General features: G+C 53.7%; 1 protein-coding gene across 2 annotated transcripts in view; it reads left to right on the forward strand.

Moving 5' to 3' along the window:
- The first annotated feature begins 1,267 nt into the window (after window positions 1–1,267).
- plekhh3 (pleckstrin homology, MyTH4 and FERM domain containing H3) overlaps window positions 1,268–23,827 on the forward strand; it is a 54,866-nt gene continuing 32,306 nt past the window's right edge. For both annotated transcript variants that reach the window (XM_072248740.1, XM_072248741.1), the window contains exons 1-7: window positions 1,268–1,598; window positions 8,416–8,459; window positions 8,608–8,696; window positions 10,109–10,303; window positions 15,257–15,414; window positions 18,455–18,578; window positions 20,616–20,913. In XM_072248740.1, the coding sequence (XP_072104841.1) occupies window positions 1,473–1,598; window positions 8,416–8,459; window positions 8,608–8,696; window positions 10,109–10,303; window positions 15,257–15,414; window positions 18,455–18,578; window positions 20,616–20,913 (1,034 nt within the window). In that variant the 5' untranslated portion in view covers window positions 1,268–1,472. The remainder of the gene's footprint in view (window positions 1,599–8,415; window positions 8,460–8,607; window positions 8,697–10,108; window positions 10,304–15,256; window positions 15,415–18,454; window positions 18,579–20,615; window positions 20,914–23,827) is intronic.

Here is a 23,827-nt window from a genome sequence, read left to right on the forward strand (position 1 = left end):
CCATTTTTTCAGAACCATGCCAGAAAGATCATTGCTAATGCCTTCACAATTTGTTCATCTATCCCTTCTCTTTAGCTTTTCATAAAATCTTTTTGCATTTGTTTAATTTTCTGTGAATACCTGCTAGAAAATGGATCTCAGGTTTGTGTATGGTACATACGTACGTGTACTTTGAATATCAAAGTTCAAAATTCAAAGTAAATTTATTATCAAAGTACACGTATGTCACCACACACAACCCTGAGATTCATTTTCTTGTGGGCATACTCAATAAATCCCAATAAACACGACAGAATCAATGAAAGACCGCCACAACTTGGGAGTTCAACCAGTCCGCAAGAGACAGCAAACTGTGCAAGTACAAAGGGAAATAATAATTAATAAATAAATAAATGAGCAATAAATATTGAGAACATGAGATGAAGAGTCCTTGAAAGTGAACGCATAAGTTGTGGGGTGGGTATCCCCTTCGGTTCAAGACCCTGATGTTTGAGGTGTAATAACTGTTCCTGAACCTGGTGGTGTGTGTCCTGAGGCTCCTGTACCTCCTTCCTGATGGTTGAAGTGTAATAACTGTTCTTGAACCCAGTGATGTGGGTCCTGAGGCTCCTGTACTTCCTTCCTGATGGTTGAGGGGTAATAACTGTTCCTGATCCTGGTGGTGTGGGTCCTGAGGCTCCTGTACCTCCTTCCTGATGGTTGAGGGGTAATAACTGTCCCTGATCCTGGTGGTGTGGGACCTGAGGCTCCTGTACTTCCCTCCTGATGGTTGAGGGGTAATAACTGTTCCTGAACCTGGTGGTGTGGGTCCAGAGACTCCTGTTTAATTGGCTCATCACAACTTTGTGGGCCAAAGGGCCTGTTCTGTGCTGTAGTGTTCTGTGTTCAAAGTGAAGAAAACCTTTTAGTTTCACTTCAGGAGAAATCACAGCTGTAATCCTTTCTTACATTTACCTCAGTGCCAGGGCTCCTCCTCACCCCTGGCCCAGTGCCAGGGCTCCTCCCTCACATCTGGCCCACTGCCAGGGCTCCTCCCCACATCTGGTCCACTGCCAGGGCTCCTCCCCACATCTGGTCCACTGCCAGGGCTCCTCCCCACATCTGGCCTAGTGCCAGAGCTCCTCCCTCACATCTGGCCCACTGCCAGGGCTCCTCCCCACATCTGGTCCACTGCCAGGGCTCCTCCTCCCCAGCCCTGGCCCAGCGCCAGTGGCCTCATGATGCAAGCAGCCAAGGAGGTGTTGCCTGTGTTTCTGACTGGTGACGCACAAGTGCCGGTGTGGAGGGTGCCGCTGGACACAGTGCTGCTCTCTGCCTCTCTCTCTCTGTGCGTCTCTCTCTGCTCCCAGTGCCCGTGGGAGACTGGGAGCCGCAGCAGGGGCTGCCCCCCTGCCCGCCCCAGCGGCCGACCCCGCTGAGGACAGGCGCCGAGGAGGGGAGCTGGCGGGGCTGGGATCCAGGCCCACGTCCCGATGCCTGTGCCAGGTCTGTGTTGGCTGCTGTGCTGCCGGAGAGGGTTTAGCCTGCTGGGCCGGGACTATGGGGAGTCCGATACCGCCGAGGAGCTGGTGGAGGTGCGGCACCAGCCCGTCAGGACGGTGAGTGTGCTGGGGCAGGGGGGTGCGGGGGACCGAAGCGGCGTTAACCCCTCACACGCCCCCTTCGGCCCGTCAAGTTGATACTGGCTCCCGGTTCTCCTCCCAGCTCCCTTTCGAACGCGGCAGCTGCCGTCCCCTCCTGTGCCCCTCAGCTGTGCTTTCCAATACAACCATCTCTGTTTTCAATACTTATCATCTAGAAACTGTGGTCACGAACTGTGGCCCTGTCATTCGCGTCACTAGCCATCTGCGTCCCCAGGTAAATCAGAAAAATCTCTTCTCCACAGGCTTCCCCCTCCCCGAAACTGCAGCAGTGGCCCAAAGCAGTGTTTACAGATGCCCATCGTGACCTTCCCAGCTGTGTACACTGCCTCTGTTTACAGAGCCGGCGGTCCCACAGGCGTCCGCGACCTGACTCCTTCCGCTCGAGGCCAGCCAGCCGGAGGGTTAGCAGGGGTCGGCCGCGGGACTGGAGGCTGTGTGGGGAGGGAGGGAGACCGGGAGATTCTAGCAGAGTGCCAGCCCTTCGGCCCGCGACATTGTGCTGGCCCACTAACCCGCTCCCAGGCCGGCCCAGCCCTCTCCTCCCACATATCTGGCGGCTAACGGGAGCGTTTTTAAAGGGAGAAAAGCCAGTCTCTCGACCGGAGGAGTCCGGCCCCAGTGGTGCGAGCGAGGTCACACAGACTGGGCTTGCAGTGGATGACCGTGACTTTGCCCGTGCCCCGCCACGTCCTTCGCTCCCCGCCAAGCGCTGCGGATCTGATCCGCGCAGCCCACCGGAGCTGGCTTCACGTGGCACGTCCCCATCTCACCAGCGTCTGAGCTACCCCCACCCTCTCCGCCTGGTTTAGCCCACCTGTCGAAGCAGTGCGGCCCGCGGTCGCGTGTAAACCGCGACTTGGAGCCGCAGGTGAGAGGCTGAGTGCCCGGTAAGGACCAGAGGTGAGTGAGCTGCCCCCAGAATGCACAGGACAAGCCCCTTCAACTCAAGGTCCTACCCTCTCCCCGGACACCCCGGACACCGCAGACATAGGCCTCCGTTTTTCTATCATCCATCTGCCAGCCTAGGTCTAAGAGTCTCTTAGATATCTCCCTCCCTCCAGGGTTTCAGGGAGACGGCTTTTCTTTGGCCTCCAGATTCTTAGTCCTTAGTTTAGTGTAAGTATTCAGGGGGATGGTTAAGGTGGAGGAATGGTCCTCCTGGGAGATGTTGGGAAGATGACCGTGGTCACGTGGGTCGACAGAGTGGTTCAGCAGGCATACGACACGCCTGCCTTCCTTGGTCAAGGGACAGAGTTCAAAAGCCAGGAGGTTGCATTGCAGCTTGGTAAACCTGGGGTTAGGCCGCACGGAGGTCTGGCCGGCCCACCGAGGGGAGGACCGGGGGGGGGGGTGAGGGGGATCGTCGAGGCTTTGGAGAAGGTGCCGAAGCAGTTTACCCGGGACGATGACAAACGCGGTGACGTCTGCAGGTGCCGGAAATCCTAGGCCTTGCGTACAAACCACTGGAGGGGGCCCAGCGGCCCCCCACGGAAACGGATGAACAGGTTGGTTCATTTCGCAGATGCTGCCTGGCCCGCTGAGCTCTTCCAGCGTTCCGTGTGCGTTGCTGGGATGCTGCCTGGTTTAGGCGGCGTGTACTGTCACGAAAGGCTGGATAAACTTGGGGAGTTTTCTCTGGAGTGTCGGAGGCCGAGGGGAGATCTGATAGAGGTTTGTCAGATTATGAGAGGCCTAGATAGAGTGGACGGCGAGTGTCTGTTTCCCAGGGTCGAAATATCTAATACCAGAGGGTAGGCATTGAAGGTGAGAGGGGTTAGTTTCAAAGGAGGTGTGGGGGCTGTTTCTTTTATACTCTGAGAGTGGTGGGCGTCTGGAGTGAGCAGCCTGCGGTGGTGGTAGAGGCTGATACATCGGGGAATTTTTGGAGACGTTTAGATCAGCACATGAATGTGAGGGGAATGAAGGGATTGTGGACATTGCGTAGGCAGAAGGGGTGAGTTTAGCTGGTTGTTTGATTACTAATTTATTTCGTTCAGCACAATATTGTGGGCCAAAGGGCCTGTTTCTATGCTCAGAGTGTATCTGACTCTCCCAGCACCCCTGGCAGTGTGCTCCACACACCCACCACCCTCTGTGTAATGAACGCCCCCCCCCCACTGCACTTTCCTCCAATCACCTCAAAATTATGCCCCCTGGCTTTAACCATTTCCACCCCGAGAGGAATTCTCTGGCTCTCCACTCTCATCATCTTGTCCACCTCTATCAAGTCACCTCTCACCCTCCTTCGCTCCAAAGAGAGAAGCCCTGGCTCGCTCAACCTATCCTCATAAAACATCCTCTCTAATCCAGGCAGCATCCTGGTGAATCTCCTCTGCACCCTCTCTAATCCAGACAGCATCCTGGTGAATCTCCTCTACACCCTCTCTAATCCAGACAGCACCCTGGTGAATCTCCTCTGAACCCTCTCTAATTGAGGCAGCATCCTGGTGAATCTCCTCTGCACCCTCTCTAATCCAGGCAGCATCCTGGTGAATCTCCTCTGCACCCTCTCTAATCCAGACAGCATCCTGGTGAATCTCCTCTGCACCCTCTCTAATCCAGACAGCATCCTGGTGAATCTCCTCTACACCCTCTCTAATCCAGACAGCACCCTGGTGAATCTCCTCTGAACCCTCTCTAATCGAGGCAGCATCCTGGTGAATCTCCTCTGCACCCTCTCTAATCCAGGCAGCATCCTGGTGAATCTCCTCTGCACCCTCTCTAATCCGGGCAGCATCCTGGTAAATCTCCTCTGCACCCTCTCTAATCCAGGCAGCATCCTGGTGAATCTCCTCTGCACCCTCTCCAATCAGGCAGCATCCTGGTAAATCTCCTCTGCAGCCTCTCTAATCCAGGCAGCATCCTAGTGAATCTCCTCTGCACCCCCTCTAATCCAGGCAGCATCCTGGTGAATCTCCTCTGCAGCCTCTCTAATCCAGACAGCATCCTGGTGAATCTCCTCTGCAGCCTCTCTAATGGCAGCATCCTGGTGAATCTCCTCTGCACCCTCTCTAATCCAGTCAGCATCCTGGTGAATCTCCTCTGTTCCCTCTGTAATCCAGGCAGCATCCTGCTGAATCTCCTCTGCACCCTCTCTAATCCAGGCAGCGCCTTGGTGAATCTCCCTCTGCACCCTCTCTAATCTAGGCAGCGTCCTGGTGAATCTCCTTTGCACCCTCTCTAATCCAGGCAGCATCCTGGTGAATTTCCTCTGCACCCTCTCTAATCCAGGCAGCGCCTTGGTGAATCTCCTCTGCACCCTCTCTAATCCAGGCAGCATCCTGGTGAATCTCTTCTGCAGCCTCTCTAAAGCTTCCACGTCCTTCCTGGCCAGAACTGAAGACAACATTCCACGTGCGGTCTAACCGGCGTTTTATTGAAACATAACCTCGTGTCTCTTGGACTCAGTCCCCTGACCAACGAAGGGCGACACACCACCCACCTTCTCAACCACCCTATCAACTTGCGCTACCCCACTGGGAGATCTGTGGACCCTCCCCGCCCAGATCCCTCTGTACCTCTGCACAGCCAGCAATCCTGCCGTGGACCCTGTATCCGGACTTCCTAAGTGAAACACATCACAGTCGTTTCTGTGCTATCTCAAAGAGACCCTCCACCGCTTGTTTTCCATTACCTCCAGCCGAGATACAGGATGAGTACAATGGGCCGAATGGCCTTTTCTTGTGCTGTTTGAATCTGTGGCTGCGGTCAGGAGAAATTTCTTCAGCTGGACGATGTCTAATCTCAAGTGGCTGTCACTGGCTGAAGAAGAAAGCGCAGATGTACAAGTTCTAAGATAGGACAAGGGAAAATTCCAGGGCAGCATAGAAGAGAGACAAACTGTGGACCGACATCTTTTCTAAACGCACCAACTTGCACAACTATCCCTCTTCCCACCCTGTCTCCGGTAAAAATGCCAGTCCGTTTTCAGTTCCTTCTCCACCGCCGCATCTGTTCCCAAGATGCAGTTTCTCTTACCAGGACATCAGAGATATCCTCCTCCTTCAGAGAACGGGGGTTTCCCTCCCCCCGCCATTGACGCTACCCTTACCCACGTCTCCTCCGTTTCCCGAATATCCGCTCCCACCCCATCTGCCTGCTGCCTTAACGGTGATAGAGCTCCCCGGGAGCCTGCACACCCAGCGCAGCATTTTTCACAACCTCCACCATCTCCAAAGGGATCCTACCACTAAACACGTCTTTCCCTTCCCTCTGATTTCCACAGGGATCGCTCCCTCCGTGATTCCCCTGCCCGCTCGTCCCTCCCCACTTCCCGGCACTCATCCCCGCAAGCGGGAGGAGTGTGACACCTGCCCACTCACCTCCGTTCAGGGCCCCAAATTGTCCTTCCAGGTGAGGCAACACATCACCTGTGTATCTGCTGGGGTTGTCTGTTGTGTCCAGTGCTCCCGATGTGGCCTCTACATCGGTGAGGCCTGTCGTAAAGTGGGGGGGGGGGGGCGCGTCGTCCGAGCACCCCCCCCCCAACTCTATCCGCGACAGGCAGAACTTCCCAGTGGCCCAACATTTAAAATCCGATTTCCATTCCTGATCCAACGTGTCAGTCCATGGCTCCCTCCTGTTCCACAAAGGGGCCACCCTCAGGGTGGGATGAGCAACACCTGATACTCCTACTCCTGTCCCTACTCCTTCTCTCTTGCCACCATTCAGGGCCCCAAACAGTCCTTCCAGGTGAGGCAACACTTCACTTGTGAGTCTGTTGGGGTCATCTATTGCATTCGGTGCTCCCGGTGCGGCCTCCTCTACATCGGTGAAACCCAACGCAGATTGGGGACTGCTTCATCGAGCACCTCCGCTCCGTCCGCCACAACAGACAGGATCTCCCGGTAGCCACCCACTTCAACTCTGCTTCCCACTCCCATTCAGATATGTCCATACATGGCCTCCTCTACTGCCATGATGAGGCTAAACTCAGGCTGGAGGAGCAACACCTCATATACCGTCTAGGTAGTCTCCAGCCCATTGGTATGAACGTAGAATTCTCCAACTTCCGGTAATTCCCTCCCCCTCCCTTCCCCTATCCCTATTTCACTCTGCCCCCTCCCCCAGCTGCCTATCACCTCACTCATGGTTCCGCCTCCTTCTACTACCCATTGTGTTTTCCCCTATTCCTTCTTCACCTTTGCTGCCTATCCCCTCCCTGCCTCTCCTCCCCCATCCCTTTATCTTTCCCCTTACTGGTTTTTCACCTGGAACCTGCCAACCTTCTCCTTCCCACCCTCCCCCCACCTTCTTTATAGGGCCTCTGCCCCCTCCCTCTTCAGTCCTGACGAAGGGTTCCGGCCCGAAACATTGACTGATCATTTCCACGGATGCTGCCCGACCTGCTGAGTTCCTCCAGCGCGTTGTGAGTGTTGCTTTGACCCCAGCATCTGCAGATTGTTTTGTGTTTACCTTATACTCCGTCTGGGTAGTCCCCAAGCTGATGGCATGAATATCGATTTCTCCTTCCGGTTAAAAAAAAAATTCCTTCCCCCCCCCCCCCTTCTTCTTCTATTCCCCACTCTGGTCTCTCACCTCTCCTCACCAGCCTATCTCCTCCTCCTTCCCTCTCTCCCACGGTCCACTCTCCTCTCCTATCAGATTCCTTCCTCTCCAGCCCTTCACCCTTCCCCACTCACCGGGCTTCACCCATCACACACGCAAAATGCCAGATCTACAAATTTGCCCTCAAAATGTGATTTCACCCGTCACCTTCACGCTAGTCCCCCCTCCTCTCCCCCCCCCCCACCTTTTTATTCTGGCATCTTCCACAACCGCACCACCCCCCCCCCCCGTCTTCTTTTCCAGTCCCATTGAAGGGTCTCGGCCCGAAACGTGGACTTGTTTGATCGTTTCCACGGATGCTGCCCGACCTGCTGAGCTCCTCCAGCACTTTGGGTGTGTTGTTGGAGAGGGGGAAAGGTTGGGCTGATCTAAACTTAGGTTAAAGTTACAGATAAGTATCGCCCACATACTCTGAGGAGACTGGGCCGGGCAAGGTTCCCCACCCCCACTCTAACAACAGACAGTCTCCCGTCTGGCTGCATCATTGGGAGACACGGAAGCTGCGAGACATTGGGCCACAAGACCCTACAGAGAACAGTAAAAACCGAGAGGATCACTGGGGTCTCCCTCCCCCCAGTTTGGGATATTTACCGGGAGCATTGCTGAGGGTCCCTACCACCCATCCCACAATCTCCCTGACCCACGACCATCAGGGAGGAGGTACAGGAGCATCAGGACTAGGACTGTCAGACTGGGTAACAGCTCCTTCCCTCAGGCTGTGAGACTAATGAATACCCGGCCATCACCGGGTAATAAGAGGGTAATAACTGTGAGAGGGTAATAACTGTTCCTGAACCTGGTTGTGTGGGTCCTGAGGCTCCTGTACCTCCTTCCTGATGGTTGAGGGGTAATAACTGTTCCTGAACCTGGTGGTGTGGGACCTGAGGCTCCTGTACCTCCTTCCTGATGGTTGAGAGGGTAATAACTGTTCCTGAACCTGGTTGTGTGGGTCCTGAGGCTCCTGTACCTCCTTCCTGATGGTTGAGGGGTAATAACTGTTCCTGAACCTGGTGGTGTGGGACCTGAGGCTCCTGCACCTCCTTCCTGATGGCAGCAGCAAGTACAGAGCACATCCTGAATGGTAGGGGGCCCTGATCCATAGATCACCAGCCCATACCTCCCGGCCACACCCGTGTTCAGCCTCCCTCGGCCCTGCCCGGTCTCTGTCGCTCTTGCTCTGATGACGAATCTCTTCCTGCCGCAGGTTCCTTCCGATCAGAGTGTGGGGGACCCCGAGATCCACGACAGGTAAGTGGTGACGTCCAGCAGCACTGCCTGCCAGCCCGGAGGGGGAGCGGCTCAGATCTGGGTGTGTCCTCTTCCTTGGGAAGTCAGTGTGATTTTCCTCCTCCGTAACCCAGTCCCACCTCAATAAAGTTTAAATATTTTGATTCAGTTCAGAACCTCCGGAGGAGATGAGGCATCTGATCAACCAAAAAGCGAAAAGGGAGTCAATAACTGTGGAAGGGGACATCGTCATCCAAGGTGAGGGTTGAGATTTCTATCGCTATTACAAGTGAGGTCGTGTGAGCCAGGGCAGAATCAGCTCCCAGTGCCCCAGAGTCCCTGGGTGCCAGTGTCCCAGAGATTGTCATGATCCAGGCCCAGTGCTCCCATACCAAAATCCCTGTGCCCCAGAGTCCCAGGGTGCCAGTTTCTCAGAGATTGACATGATCCATGCCCAGTGCTCCCATATCAAAGTCCCAGAGTCCCAGGGTGCCAGTGTCTCAGAGATTGTCATGATCCAGGCCCAGTGCCCTCCAGATCCAAAGTACCAGTGCCCTTCAGTCCCAAAGTCCCAGTGCCCCAGGGTGCCAGTGTCCCAGAGACTGTCATGATCCAGGCTCGGTGCCTCCAGATCCAAAGTTCCAGTGCCCCAGGGTCCCAGGGTGCCAGTGTCCCAGAGGTTGTCATGATTCAGGCCCAATGACCTCCGGATCCCAGTGCCTCAGAATCCCAGGGTGCCAGTGTCCCAGAGATTGTAATGATCCAGGCCCAGTGCTCCCAGATCCAGAGTTCCAGTGTGCTAGTGTTTCAGACCCATACTGTAAACCAAGAAAGTAGGCTATTTTTCCCCAGTGTGTCTGTACCAGCCAGTGGACACCTATCAGCATAAATCTCATCTTTATTCAGCTCCCCTCCCAGCTTCCCCCTCACTTGGTCTCACCTGTCACCTGTCAGCTTGTTCTCCTCCCCCATCCCCACCCACCCACCATCCCCCTCACCTGGTCTCACCTGCACATTATCGTCCTCCCCTCCCCCACCCACCTACCTTCCCCCTCACCTAGTCTCACCTGTCACCTTGTCCTCCTCCCCCTCCCCCACCCACCCACTCACCTGGTCTCACCTGTCACCCTGTCCTCCTCCCCCTCCCCCACCCACCCATTCACCTGGTCTCACCTGTCACCTTGTCCTCCTCCCCCTCCCCCACCCACCCACTCACCTGGTCTCACCTGTCACCTTGTCCTCCTCCCCCTCCCCCACCCACCCACTCACCTGGTCTCACCTGTCAGCTTGTCCTCTTTCCCCTCCTCCCCCCCCACCTGTTTATTCTGGCTTCAGCCCCCCCACCCCCAATGAAGGGGTCTTGGCCCGAAAGATCGACTGTGGAGTTCTCCGAGGGGTAGAAGGCGGCAGTAGGCAACAGATGTACATCCCGTCCTGGCACAAAGATTCGAGACGAGAGGTGTCACGAGGTAGCCAAGCGGCTGACAAAAGCTGGAGGAGTTGCTGGGTCGAAGATTTGCTTCCGAGCCGTTAGGAGGCAGGTGTGCTTCCAGAAACAGCGGCAGGCGAGGGGGGCTCTGAGAAAGGCAGGGTTGAGAGGGGCAGGGGAACGGAACGGTCTGCTTGGAGTTCCGGGGACTGATCGGCTGCCTGTCTCTGCCTCCCCCCAGGCTGGCTCTTCCTACAGCTGCCCACCGGCACGAAGGTGCCCTGGCCGAGGGTTCGGAAACGCTGGTTCGTGCTCACTCAGGACTCGCTGGACGTCTACAGCAGCAACACTCCCAGCGCCGGGCGGCTGGGCTCCATAGTGCTCACCAGCCTGTGCTCGATCCAAGGAGCCGACAGCAGCTGCTTCAGAAGGACAGGTACATCATCGGGCGGAGAGTCCCACAGCCCAGGCCTGCGGTGGGAGCGTCGTGGGGCTGGGGTGCCATCCTCCTGGGTCCGGTCCCCACCCGCCTCGCTGGCTTAACACACCCGGCTGCACGAGCAAAGCTGCTGATAAGGAAATCGGCTGCCGCCCAACTTCCTGATTAAACAGCTCACCACTGCCCCTGAAAAACTCCCGATGTCAGAATCAGAATCGGCATATGCCGTTAAATTTGTTGTTACGCGGTAGTGGCACTTTGTAATGCACCATAATTAAAACTGTAAATTACAGGAAGTATATATAGAACACAGAATATAGAAATTTACAACACGCTACAGGACCTTCGGCCCACAATGTTGTGCCGAGCATGTAACCTACTCTAGAAACTGCCTAGAATTTCCCTTCCGCGTAGCCCTCTATTTTTCTAAGCTCCATGTACCTATCTAAGAGGCTCTTAAAAGACCCTATCGTATCCACTTCCCCCACCGTCGCTGGCAGTGCATTCCACGCACTCACCACTCTCTGTGTGGAAAACTTACCCCTGACATCCCCTCAGTACCTACTTCCAAGCACCTTAAAACTCTGCCCTCTCCTGTTAGCCACTTCAGCCCTGGGAAAAAGCCTCTGACTATCCACACGATCAAAGCCCCTCATCATCTTATAAACCTCGATCAGGTCACCTCTCATCCTCCGTCGCTCCAAGTTCACTCAACCTGTTCTCATAAGGCATGCCCCCCAATCCAGGCGACATCCTTGTAAATGAGCAGTGCTTAAAATAGTAGTGAGTTAGTGTTCACGGGTTCATTGTCCGTTCAGGGATATGATGGCAGAGGGGAAGAAGCTGTTCCTGAATCATTGAGTGTGTGTCTTCAGGCTCCTGTACCTCCTCCCTGATGGCAGAGGGGAAGAAGCTGTTCCTGAATCATTGAGTGTGTGTCTTCAGGCTCTTGTACCTCCTCCCTGATGGCAGAGGGGAAGACGCTGTTCCTGAATCGCTGAGTGTGTGTCTTCAGGCTCCTGTACCTCCTCCCTGATGGAGGAGGGGAAGAAGCTGTTCCTGAATCGTTGAGTGTGTGTCTTCAGGCTCCTGTACCTCCTCCCTGATGGTAGCAGTGAGAAGAGGGGGATGGGGGTCCTCACTGATGGACGCTGCCTTTTCGAGGCATCACTCCTGGAAGATGCCCTGGATGTTGGGGAGGCCGGTGCCCAGGATGGAGATGACTGAGTTCGCAACTCTCTGCAGTTTTTCCTGAGAGGCCGCGCAGTCTCGAGGTCCTGGGTATTGATTTCTCTGAGGATCCATCCTGGGCCCAGCATATCGAAGCAGTTACAAAGAAGTTTTGAGATCTGGTATGTCACCTAAAACACTCAAAAACTTCTACAGGTGTGCCGTGGAGAGCATTCTAACGTATGATGGGGTCGGGGGTTGCTGGAGGACTACTGCACAGGATCGAAGTTAGCTGCAGAGAGTTGTAGACATAGTCATCTCCATCACGGGCACCAGGCTCCTCAGCACCCAGGACATCGTCAAGGAGCCATGCCTCAAAAAGGTGGCGTCCATCACTAAGCATCCCCACCACCCAGGACGTGCCCTCTTCTCGTTGCTACCATCAGGGAGGAGGTACAGGGGCCTGAAGACACACACTCAACGATTCAGGAACAGCTTCTTCCCCTCTGCCATCAGGGAGGAGGTACAGGAGTCTGAAGACACACACTCAGTGATTCAGGAACAGCTTCTTCCCCTCCGCCATCAGGGAGGAGGTACAGGAGCCTGAAGACACACACTCAGTGATTCAGGAACAGCTTCTTCCCCTGCCATCAGGGAGGAGGTACAGGAGCCTGAAGAAACACACTCAACGATTCAGGAACAGCTTCTTCCCCTCCGTCATCAGGGAGGAGGTACAGGAGCCTGAAGACACACACTCAGTGATTCAGGAACAGCTTCTTCCCCTGCCGTCAGGGAGGAGGTACAGGAGCCTGAAGACACACACTCAACGATTCAGGAACAGCTTCTTCCCCTCTGCCATCAGGGAGGAGGTACAGGAGCCTGAAGACACACACTCAACGATTCAGGAACAGCTTCTTCCCCTCTGCCATCAGGGAGGAGGTACAGGGGCCTGAAGACACACACTCAACGATTCAGGAACAGCTCCTTCCCCTCTGCCGTCAGGGAGGAGGTACAGGAGCCTGAAGACACACACTCAGTGATTCAGGAACAGCTTCTTCCCCTCTGCCATCAGGGAGGAGGCACAGGAGCCTGAAGACAGACACTCAACGATTCAGGAACAGCTTCTTCCTCTCTACCATCAGGGAGGAGGTAGAGGAGCCTGAAGACACACACTCAAAGATTCAGGACCAGCTTCTTCCCCTCTGCCATCAGGGAGGAGGTACAGGAGCCTGAAGACACACACTCAGTGATTCAGGAACAGCTTCTTCCCCTGCCGTCAGGGAGGAGGTACAGGAGCCTGAAGACACACACTCAACGATTCAGGAACAGCTTCTTCCCCTCTGCCATCAGGGAGGAGGTACAGGGGCCTGAAGACACACACTCAACGATTCAGGAACAGCTCCTTCCCCTCTGCCATCAGGGAGGAGGTACAGGGGCCTGAAGACACACACTCAACGATTCAGGAACAGCTTCTTCCCCTCTGCCATCAGGGAGGAGGTACAGGAGTCTGAAGACACACACTCAGTGATTCAGGAACAGCTTCTTCCCCTCCGCCATCAGGGAGGAGGTACAGGAGCCTGAAGACACACACTCAGTGATTCAGGAACAGCTTCTTCCCCTGCCATCAGGGAGGAGGTACAGGAGCCTGAAGAAACACACTCAACGATTCAGGAACAGCTTCTTCCCCTCCGTCATCAGGGAGGAGGTACAGGAGCCTGAAGACACACACTCAGTGATTCAGGAACAGCTTCTTCCCCTGCCGTCAGGGAGGAGGTACAGGAGCCTGAAGACACACACTCAACGATTCAGGAACAGCTTCTTCCCCTCTGCCATCAGGGAGGAGGTACAGGAGCCTGAAGACACACACTCAACGATTCAGGAACAGCTTCTTCCCCTCTGCCATCAGGGAGGAGGTACAGGGGCCTGAAGACACACACTCAACGATTCAGGAACAGCTCCTTCCCCTCTGCCGTCAGGGAGGAGGTACAGGAGCCTGAAGACACACACTCAGTGATTCAGGAACAGCTTCTTCCCCTCTGCCATCAGGGAGGAGGCACAGGAGCCTGAAGACAGACACTCAACGATTCAGGAACAGCTTCTTCCTCTCTACCATCAGGGAGGAGGTAGAGGAGCCTGAAGACACACACTCAAAGATTCAGGACCAGCTTCTTCCCCTCTGCCATCAGGGAGGAGGTACAGGAGCCTGAAGACACACACTCAGTGATTCAGGAACAGCTTCTTCCCCTGCCGTCAGGGAGGAGGTACAGGAGCCTGAAGACACACACTCAACGATTCAGGAACAGCTTCTTCCCCTCTGCCATCAGGGAGGAGGTACAGGGGCCTGAAGACACACACTCAACGATTCAGGAACAGCTCCTTCCCCTCTGCCATCAGGGAGGAGGTACAGGAGCCTGAAGACACACACTCAATGATTCAGGAACAGCTCCTTCCCCTCTGCCATCAGGGAGGAGGCACAGGAGCCTGAAGACACACACTCAACGATTCAGGAACAGCTTCTTCCCCTCTACCATCAGGGAGGAGGTAGAGGAGCCTGAAGACACACACTCAACGATTCAGGGCCAGCTTCTTCCCCTCTGCCATCAGGGAGGAGGTACAGGGGCCTGAAGACACACACTCAACGATTCAGGAACAGCTTCTTCCCCTCTGCCATCAGGGAGGAGGTACAGGAGCCTGAAGACACACACTCAATGATTCAGGAACAGCTTCTTCCCCTCTGCCATCCAATTTCTGAACCCATGAACACTACCTCATTAATTTTTTAATTTCCAGCTTTGCGCTACTTATTTAATTTAACTATTTATAAGACCGTAAGACAAAGGAGCAGAAATCGGCCATTCGGCCCATCGAGTCTGCTCCGCCATTTTATCATGAGCTGATCCATTCTCCCATTTAGTCCCACTCCCCCGCCTTCTCACCATAACCTTTGATGCCCTGACTACTCAGATACCTACCAATCTCTGCCGTAAATACACCCAATGACGGCCTCCACTGCTGCCCGTGGCAACTAATTCCATAGATTAAGCACCCTCTGGCTAAAAAAATCAACTTACTGTAATTCAGTCTTTTCCCCTATATTATCATGCATTGCATTGAACTGCCACCGCCAAGTTAACAAATGTCACGACGCGTGCCGGTGATTCTGAATCCTGTGCAGTAGCCCCCCACCCAGCCCACCCCGTACCAGGCAATGATGCAGCCAGTCAGAATGCCCTCCACAGCTCATCAGTAGAAACCGGTGAGAGTCGCTGAAGACAGGCCACATCTCCTCAGACTCCTGATGAGATATGGGCACTGACCTAACAGGAACATCAGAAATAGGAGCAGGAGTAGGCCATCCGGCCCGTCGAGCCTGCCCCGCCATTCAGTAAGATCGTGGCTGATCTGACCATGGACTCATCTCCACCCACCTGCCTTTTCCCCACAACCCTCAATTCCCCAACTATGTAACTGTGTCGATATGTTGGGTCCAGGATAGATCCTGGGAGACACAGGAACTTGAAATGGCTCACCCTTTCTAAACCTCTGGTCCGTCGATGAGGACCGGTGTGTGTACCGAAAGACCCCACAACACTCCAGCCCTTTAAGCTCTTTAATCACCTCTCCTCTGTTCCCTTGGAATGTAGCACAACGGCTCTGCTTTTCAACTTCCCATCGAAATCCCGAAATTCCCCCTTTCCCACTACCTCTGCTGCCGTTCCATCTCCCAGCTACGGCCAGTCCACGTTGGTGGAGTAAGGGATGCCTCACGATTCCTTTCAGGGTACTGGAATATCACAGTCTACGGTCGGAAGAATCACTACGAGCTCTACACCAAAAAGTTAAGCGAGTGCATTCAGTGGACACGGGCGGTGCAGGGCGTCATCAGCAGCAAAGCTCCTGTCCAGACACCCACCTTGCTGCTCATCGGGGACATCAAGGTAATCTTCTCATGACGTTGTACTTCCCCCGTCGATATCAGAGCCACGGTAAAGCACAGCACAGAAACAGGCCCCTCGGCCCGTCTAGTCCGTGCTGAAAGCTGTTAAGCTGCCTGCTCCCATCGACCTGCACCGGGACCACACCTCTCCCATCCACGTACCCGTCCAAACTTCTCTTCCATGTTGAAATCAAGCTCTTACACCAGCAGCTCGTTCCACACTCTCACCGCCCTCTGAGTGCAGAAGCTTCCCCTCATGTTCCCCTTAAACTTTTCACCTGTCACCCTGAACTCACGACCTCTGGTTTCAGTCCCGCCCAACCTCAGTGCAAAAAGCCAGCTTGCACTTACCCTATCTATACCCCTCATAGTTTTGTATTCCTCTGTCAAACCTCCTCTCAATCTTCAATGTTCTAAGGAATACGGGGGGAGGGAACGTTGACTCAGACCTTCAGAGGCCTGCGTCAGGCATTTTCATGCCTTACAGGGCGCAGATTGGAAGTCTGTGTGGGGCGCCACTCCTCGCACAGACTAGAGCAATGTCTGGTTAAGTGCCTTGCTCAAGGGCACAAACACGCTGCCACAACTGAGGCTCGAACTAGCAACCTTGAGGTAACTAGACGAATGCCTTAACCACTTGGCCACGTGCCCAACACAAGGAATAAAGTTCTAACCTATTCAATCTTTCCTTATAACTCAGGTCCATAAGTCCCTGCAACATCCTTATAAATTTCCTCTGCACTCTTTCAATATTATTGACATCCTTCCTGTGGGTAGGTGACCAAACCTGTGCACAATACTCCAAATTAGGCCTCACCAACACCTCATGCACCATCAACATAACCTCTCATCTCCGGTACTCGGTACATTGACTTATGCAGGCCAACATGCCTGAAGCTTTCTTTGCGGCCCCGTCTACCTGTGACAACACTTTCAAAGATCCCCTTGTTCCTCCACACTCCTCAGTAATATGACTGAGCATACCTGCATCACATCTCCCCTCGTTCTGCTACACTCCAGGGAATGAGGTCCCAGCGGATTGTGTTGGAGAGTGCTTGGTAAACACACACTCACACTCACGCACGCAGACACACACACACACACTCACGCACACACACACACTCACGCAGGCACACACACACTCCCTACACACACACACACTCACGCACACACACACTCACGCAGGCACACACACACTCCCTACACACACACACACTCACACTCGCAGACACACACACACACGCACGCACACACGCACACACACGCATGCACACACACTCACGCAGGCACACACACACTCCCTACACACACACACACTCACGCACACACACACTCACGCAGGCACACACACACTCCCTACACACACACACACTCACACTCGCAGACACACACACACACGCACGCACACACGCACACACACGCATGCACACACACTCTATACACACTCCCTACACACACACACGCACGCAGACACACACACACACGCACGCAGACACGCACACACACGCATGCACACACACACACACTCCCTACACACGCACACACTCACACACACACGCACACTCTATATACACACGCACACTCTATATACACACACACACGCACACTCTATATACACACACACACGCACACTCCCTACACACACACACACACTCTACACACACACACACGCGCGCGCGCACACACTCCCTACACACATACACACACACACACTCACACTCCCTACACACACGCACATACACTCCCTACACACATACACACACACACTCACACTCCTTACACACACACACACACACACACACACTCCCTACACACACACGCACGCAGACACGCACACACACACACTCCTACACACACACACACACACACACTCCCTACACACACACGCACGCAGACACACACGCACGCAGACACACACACACGCACACACACACACACACACACACACACAACATCCTGGACCCAGTACTTTGCTCTATGAAGGGCAATGTGCCCAAAGTTTTCTTTACGCCTACCGAGTGGGAAACTGGGAGATTCCCCACCTGAGTACACAGAGCCTTTCCAAACTCTACAACATACAGGGTCGCGATGTGAAGAGCTGTCGTCCAGTCGATGGGGTGAGCACAGCCTCAAGTAGGCTCACGATTCACAGCCCGTGGGAGAGACGATCAGAATCACCAGGGAATCGCAGCCCGTGGAAATCACTCTCCCTCCTCACTGTTCTCAATCTCCCCGTCACTGACCTCACTCTCTGCCCCTCTATCTCCCCTTACCGTCCTCCCATCACTCTACCCCTTGCTATCCCCACTCTCCCCCCTCACTGTTCTCAATCTCCCCCTCACAGTCCTCTCCTCTGTCACTGTCCGTGGACCGGACACTCTGGTACTTTGAAACGAATGACTTCATAGGAACGAAAGGCATGTTTTCTCAACATTAAGGTCCTCGTCACCATTGGCAGGAAGAGATGCTGGCACTAAATACCACGTTAGATTTTCCATTTGATCGCTAATTTAACTGAATCAGCACATCTGAAGGGCCTGTACTTTCACTGTACGTTTGCACGTTCTCTGCCCGCTCTCGTGTCCTGTCTCCAGGCTCTCTCTCTCTCCAGACTGTACGTTCCTGCATTCTCTGTCCGCTCTCTATCCTGTCTCCAGGCTCTCTCTCTCTCTCTCTCCGGCCCGTACCTTTCTACGTTCTCTGTCCGCTCTCTATCCTGTCTCCAGGCTCTCTCTCTCTCTCCGGCCTCTACGTTCCTGCGTTCTCTGTCTGCTCTCGTGTCCTGTCTCCAGTCAGTCTGTCTGTCTCTCTCTCTCTCTCTCTCTCTCTCTCTCTCTCTCTCTCTCTGGCCTGTACGTTCCTGCGTTCTCTGTCCGCTCTCGTGTCCTGTCTCCAGGCTCTGTCTCTCTCTCCAGCCTGTTACACTGAGCAGGAGAGGCAGTTCGGGTTTCCCGCTGGCCCGGGTGGAACGTGGCTGCCCTCTGTACGATGGACTCTGATGGTTCTCAGCCTCCAGCCTCTGCTTTGCCCCTTTCTTCCAGGAGAATGTGTCCAACACAGAAACGGTGGAGCAGATTTATAAATGGAATCCCATTCTGCAGCACAGCCAGAAGCCACTCTACGCCCCTCTCCTCCCGTTCCCCTACGGAGCCGCCAGCTACTGCGGTAGGTGACAACGCACCACAGTGTATGCGCAGACCTAGCGCACAGAGGCAGGACTGGATCAGGTCTGAGGGAGGCTGACTCAGGGAATGGAGAGGGAAGGGAGTGAAAGCCAGTGGATTCGGAAATTCGAAAGGTGCTTTGTAAAATTCAGGGCAATAAACTTGAGAGATTCTGTAGATGCTGGAAATCCAGAGCAACACATACACACACACACATACACACACACACACACACACACAAACACGCACACACATACACAGACAATCACAGACACACATATACACACACATTCACACACGCACACACACTCACATACACACACAAACACTCACAGACACAAACACACACGCAGAAACTCACAGACACACATAAACACACACACACACTCACATACACACACAGACACTCACAGACACAAACACACACATGCAGACATAGATACACATACACACACACAGACACACTCACATACACACACACAGACACTCACAGACACAAACACACACACGCAGACACAGACACTCATACACACACAGACACACACATACACAGACACTCACAGACACAAACACACACACTGACAGACACACTCACATACACACACGCACACTCATATCCACACACACAGACACTCACAACATGCTGGAGGAACTCAGCAGGTCAGGCAGCATCTATGGAGAGGAATAAACAGTCGACGTTTCAGGCCAAGACCCCTCATCGGGACAATGCACTCAGCCTGAAATATCAACTCTTTATTCCCTTCCATGGATGCTGTCCGGCCTGCCACGTTCCTGCAGCATTTTGTGTGCTCTGCACTTAGGTGAAGGGTGTGGAGTTATCGGGGTAATGGGGATAAGTACAAATCAGTCCAGCAGCAGATGGAACTGGGAAGAGGCTGTGCTTCATGACTCACCTCGGGTTTGCTCTGTGACAAGAGAAAGGGCACAATCTTTTCTAACTGGAGAGAAAATTCAAAACTCTGAGGTGCAAAGGGGCTTGGGAGTCCTTGTGCAGGATTCCCACAGGGTTGACTTGCAGGTTGAGTCTGTGGTGAGGAAGGCAAGTGCAATGTTAGCATTCATTTCAAATATAAAAGCAAGGATATAACGTTGAGACTTTATAAGGCCCCGGTGAGGCCTCACTTGGAGCCTTTAGGCCCCTCATCTGAGAAAGGATGTGCTAAAACTGGAGAGGGCTCAAAGGAGGTTCATGAAAATGATTCCAGGATTGAAAGGCTTGTCATATGAAAAGTGTTTGATGCCTCTGGGCCTGTACTTGCTGGAATTCAGAAGAGTGAGGGATGATCTCATTGAAACCTATCAAAGGCCTTGATAGAGTGGATGTGAAGAGGATGTTTCCTATAGTGGGGGAGTCTAGGACCAGAGGACACGGACAGAGTGGATGTGGAGAGGATGTTTCCTATAGTGGGGGAGTCTAGGACCAGAGGGCACAGATAGAGTGGATGTGGAGAGGATGTTTCCTGTAGTGGGAGAGTCTAGGACCAGAGGACACAGATAGAGTGGATGTGAAGAGGATGTTTCCTATAGTGTGGGGGGGTCTAGGACCAGAGGACGCAGATAGAGTGGATGTGGAGAGGATGTTTCCTATAGTGGGGGAGTCTAGGACCAGAGGACACAGATAGAGTGGATGTGGAGAGGATGTTTCCTATAGTGGGGGAGTCTCAGACCAGAGGACACAGATAGAGTGGATGTGGAGAGGATGTTTCCTATAGTGGAGGAGTCTAGGACCAGAGGACACAGATAGAGTGGATGTGGAGAGGATGTTTCCTATAGTGGGGGGAGTCTAGGACCAGAGGACACAGATAGAGTGGATGTGGAGAGGATGTTTCCTATAGTGGGGGAGTCTGCAGGAGACGCCAATCTCCCTTATGCTGGTGGTTGGGGGGCTAGTATGCAGATTACGGGCAGAAGGGCCTGTTCCTCCACTCTAACCTTTGTCGCTCCCAAGCGCTGAGGTTCTGAACCGGAAGCTGTGGCTCCAGGAGTGCTGACGCCAGCTCTTCGCCCTTTCTTGCAGCCAGGAGCGCGAAAGGTTACACAAACCTTCAGGATGAAGCACTCAAGGTCTTCAACTCCCTGCAGCAACTGGAGACCGAGCGAGATCCCATCCCGCTCATCCAGGGGATCCTGCAGACCGGCCTGGACCTGGAGTCGCTCCGCGACGAGATCTACTGCCAGCTGATTAAGCAGACCTGCAACCCTCCCCGGGCCGGAGGCATGGGCGACCTGCGGAACTGGCACCTCCTCACCTGCATGAGCATCACCTTCCTCCCCAGCAGCAGCGTCCTCAGCTACCTGAGCTTCCACATCCAACGGTGAGTTCCCCTCCACCACCGCGGTTCCCCCCGGCCCGAAGGCGCGCAGGGAGCGAGGAGTCACCGACCCACCTCCCGTTACCCCGCTGGCGTTTCGCTGAACCCCTCCCGAACCAGGAGGACCGGTGGGCCACTCTCAGTCTGGCCTCTACCCTTTGACCTGTTTGGCTTGGGTGACCCGACCAAGAGCACTGACTCCAGCCAGCAGAGCTCTCCGGGTCGCTGAGGCACACACGCCTCCAAACCCGCGATGGAGTTGCTGGTCCTCTTGGAGGTGAGGGCAAGAGAAGAGGGAAGGAAACCAGGGTCAAGATGACTCGGGGCGAGTGAGGAGCACAGGAGGCAGACGAATTCAAGCAGGGTACTGACAGAGTCCAGCAGTGTCAAGAGCAGAACGGGAGAGTGAGCGTCCCAGTCAAGGCACCAGTGCGGGGTCACAGAGATCAATGATTTATATTAGGCAGGAAATGGTGTTGGATAGGCTGTTGGGTCTGAAGGCTGATAAGTCCCCGGGACCTGATGGTCTGCATCCCAGGGTACTTAAGGAGGTGGCTTTAGAAATCGTGGACGCATTGGTAATCATTTTCCAATGCTCTATAGATTCAGGATCAGTTCCTGTGGATTGGAGGGTGGCTAATGTTGTCCCTCTCTTCAGGAAGGGAGGAAGAGAGAAAACAGGGAATTATAGCCCGGTTAGCCTGACGCCGCTGGTGGGAAAGATGCTGGAGTCAATGATAAAAGATGACATTACGACACATTTGGATAGCAGTAACAGGATCGGTCCAAGTCAGCATGGATTTACGAAGGGCAAATCATGCTTGAGTAACCTTCTGGAATTTTTTGAGGATGTAACTATGAAAATGGACAAGGGAGAGCCAGTGGATGTAGTGTACCTGGACTTTCAGAAAGCCTTTGATAAAGTCCCACATAGGGGATTAGTGGGCAAAATTAGGGCACATGGTATTGGGAGCAGAGTACTGACATGGATTGAAAATTGGCTGGCTGACAGGAGACAAAGAGTAGCGATTAATGGGTCCCTTTCGGAATGGCAGGCGGTGACTAGTGGGGTACCGCAGGGTTCATTGCTGGGACCACAGCTGTTTACAATATACATGAATGATTTAGATGAAGGGATTAAAAGTAACATTAGCAAATTTGCCGATGACACAAATCTGGGTGGCAGGGTGAAATGTGAGGAGGATGTTATGAGAATGCAGGGTGACTTGGACAGGCTGGGTGAGTGGGCAGATGCAGTTTAATGTGGATAAATGTGAGGTTATCCACTTTGGTGGTAAGAAGAGGAAGGCAGATTATTATCTAAATGGAGTCAAGTTAGGAAAAGGGGAAGCACAACAAGATCTAGGTGACTTGTACATCAGTCACGGAAAGCAAGCATGCAGGTACAGCAGGCAGTGAAGAAAGCTAATGGCATGCTGGCCTTCATAACAAGGGGGATTGAGTATAAGAGCAAAGAGGTCCTTCTGCAGCTGTACAAGGCCCTGGTGAGACCACACCTGGAGTACTGTGTGCAGTTTTGGTCTCCAAATTTGAGGAAGAACATTCTTGCTATTGAGGGAGTGCAGCGTAGGTTCACAAGGTTAATTCCCGGGATGGCGGGACTGTCATATGTCGAAAGATTGGAGCGACTGGGCTTGTATACTCTGGAATTTAGAAGGCTGAGAGGGGATCTTATTGAAACATATAAGGTTATTAAGGGATTGGACACGCTGGAGGCAGGAAGCATGTTCCCGCTGATGGGTGAGTCCAGAACCAGAGGCCACAGTTTAAGAATAAGGGGTAGGCCATTTTGAACGGAGTTGAGGAAAAACTTTTTCACCCAGAAAGTGGTGGATATATGGAATGCTCTGTCCCAGAAGGCTGTGGAGGCTAAGTCTCTGGATGCTTTCAAGAAAGAGATGGATAGAGCTCTTAAAGATAGCAGAATCAAAGGTTATGAGGATAAGGCAGGAACTAAATGCTGATTGTGGATGATCAGCCATGATCACAGTGAATGGCGGTGCTGGCTCGAAGAGCCAAATGGCCTACTCCTGCACCTATTGTCTATTGTCTATTGTCTGAGACCAGGAGTCAGAATTTGATGACCTGAGATCAGCAGTCAGAGGTTGGAAGGAGTCGAGAGTTGGTAGTCAGGAGTGAGTGAACTGGGACTGGGAGTTGGAAATCTGAGGTTGGGGGGGTGTCAGGAATCTGGGGTCGGGAATCAAGGATCAGGGATCGGTGTTTGGATAAATGGAACCAGGCATCTGGGATCAGGAATCCAAGGTACGAGATGCTAGGGAGCTGAGATCCAGATGCTAGGGGGTGTAGTTACCGGATGTTGGGTGTGAGGTAGCAGATGTCGGGACTGAGGTATCGGATATCAGGACTGAAGTATCGGATGTTGGGTCTGAGGTATCGGATGTTGAGACTCAGGTATCGGATGTCAGGTCTGAGGTATCGGATGTTTGGACTGAGGTATCGGATGTCGGGACTGAGCTATCGGATGTCGGGTCTGAGGTATCGGGTGTTTGGACTGAGGTATCGGATGTTGGGTCTGAGGTATCGGATGTCGGGACTGAAGTATCGAATGTCGGGACTGAGGTATCGGATATCGGGACTGAGATATCGGATGTTGGGACTGAGGTATCGGATGTCGGGACTGAGGTATCGGATGTTGGGTCTGAGGTATCGGATGTCGGGTCTGAGGTATCGAATGTCGGGACTGAGGTATCGGATGTCGGGACTGAGGTATCGGATGTTGGGTCTGAGGTACCGGATGTTTGACTGAGGTATCGGATGTTGGGACTGAAGTATCGGATGTTGGGTCTGAGGTATCGGATGTTGGGTCTGAGGTACCGGATGTTGGGACTGAGGTATCGGATGTCGGGACTGAGGTATCGGATGTCGGGACTGA

The sequence above is a fragment of the Mobula birostris genome, chromosome X (genome assembly GCF_030028105.1).
Source record: "Mobula birostris isolate sMobBir1 chromosome X, sMobBir1.hap1, whole genome shotgun sequence".
Lineage (NCBI taxonomy): Eukaryota > Metazoa > Chordata > Chondrichthyes > Myliobatiformes > Myliobatidae > Mobula > Mobula birostris.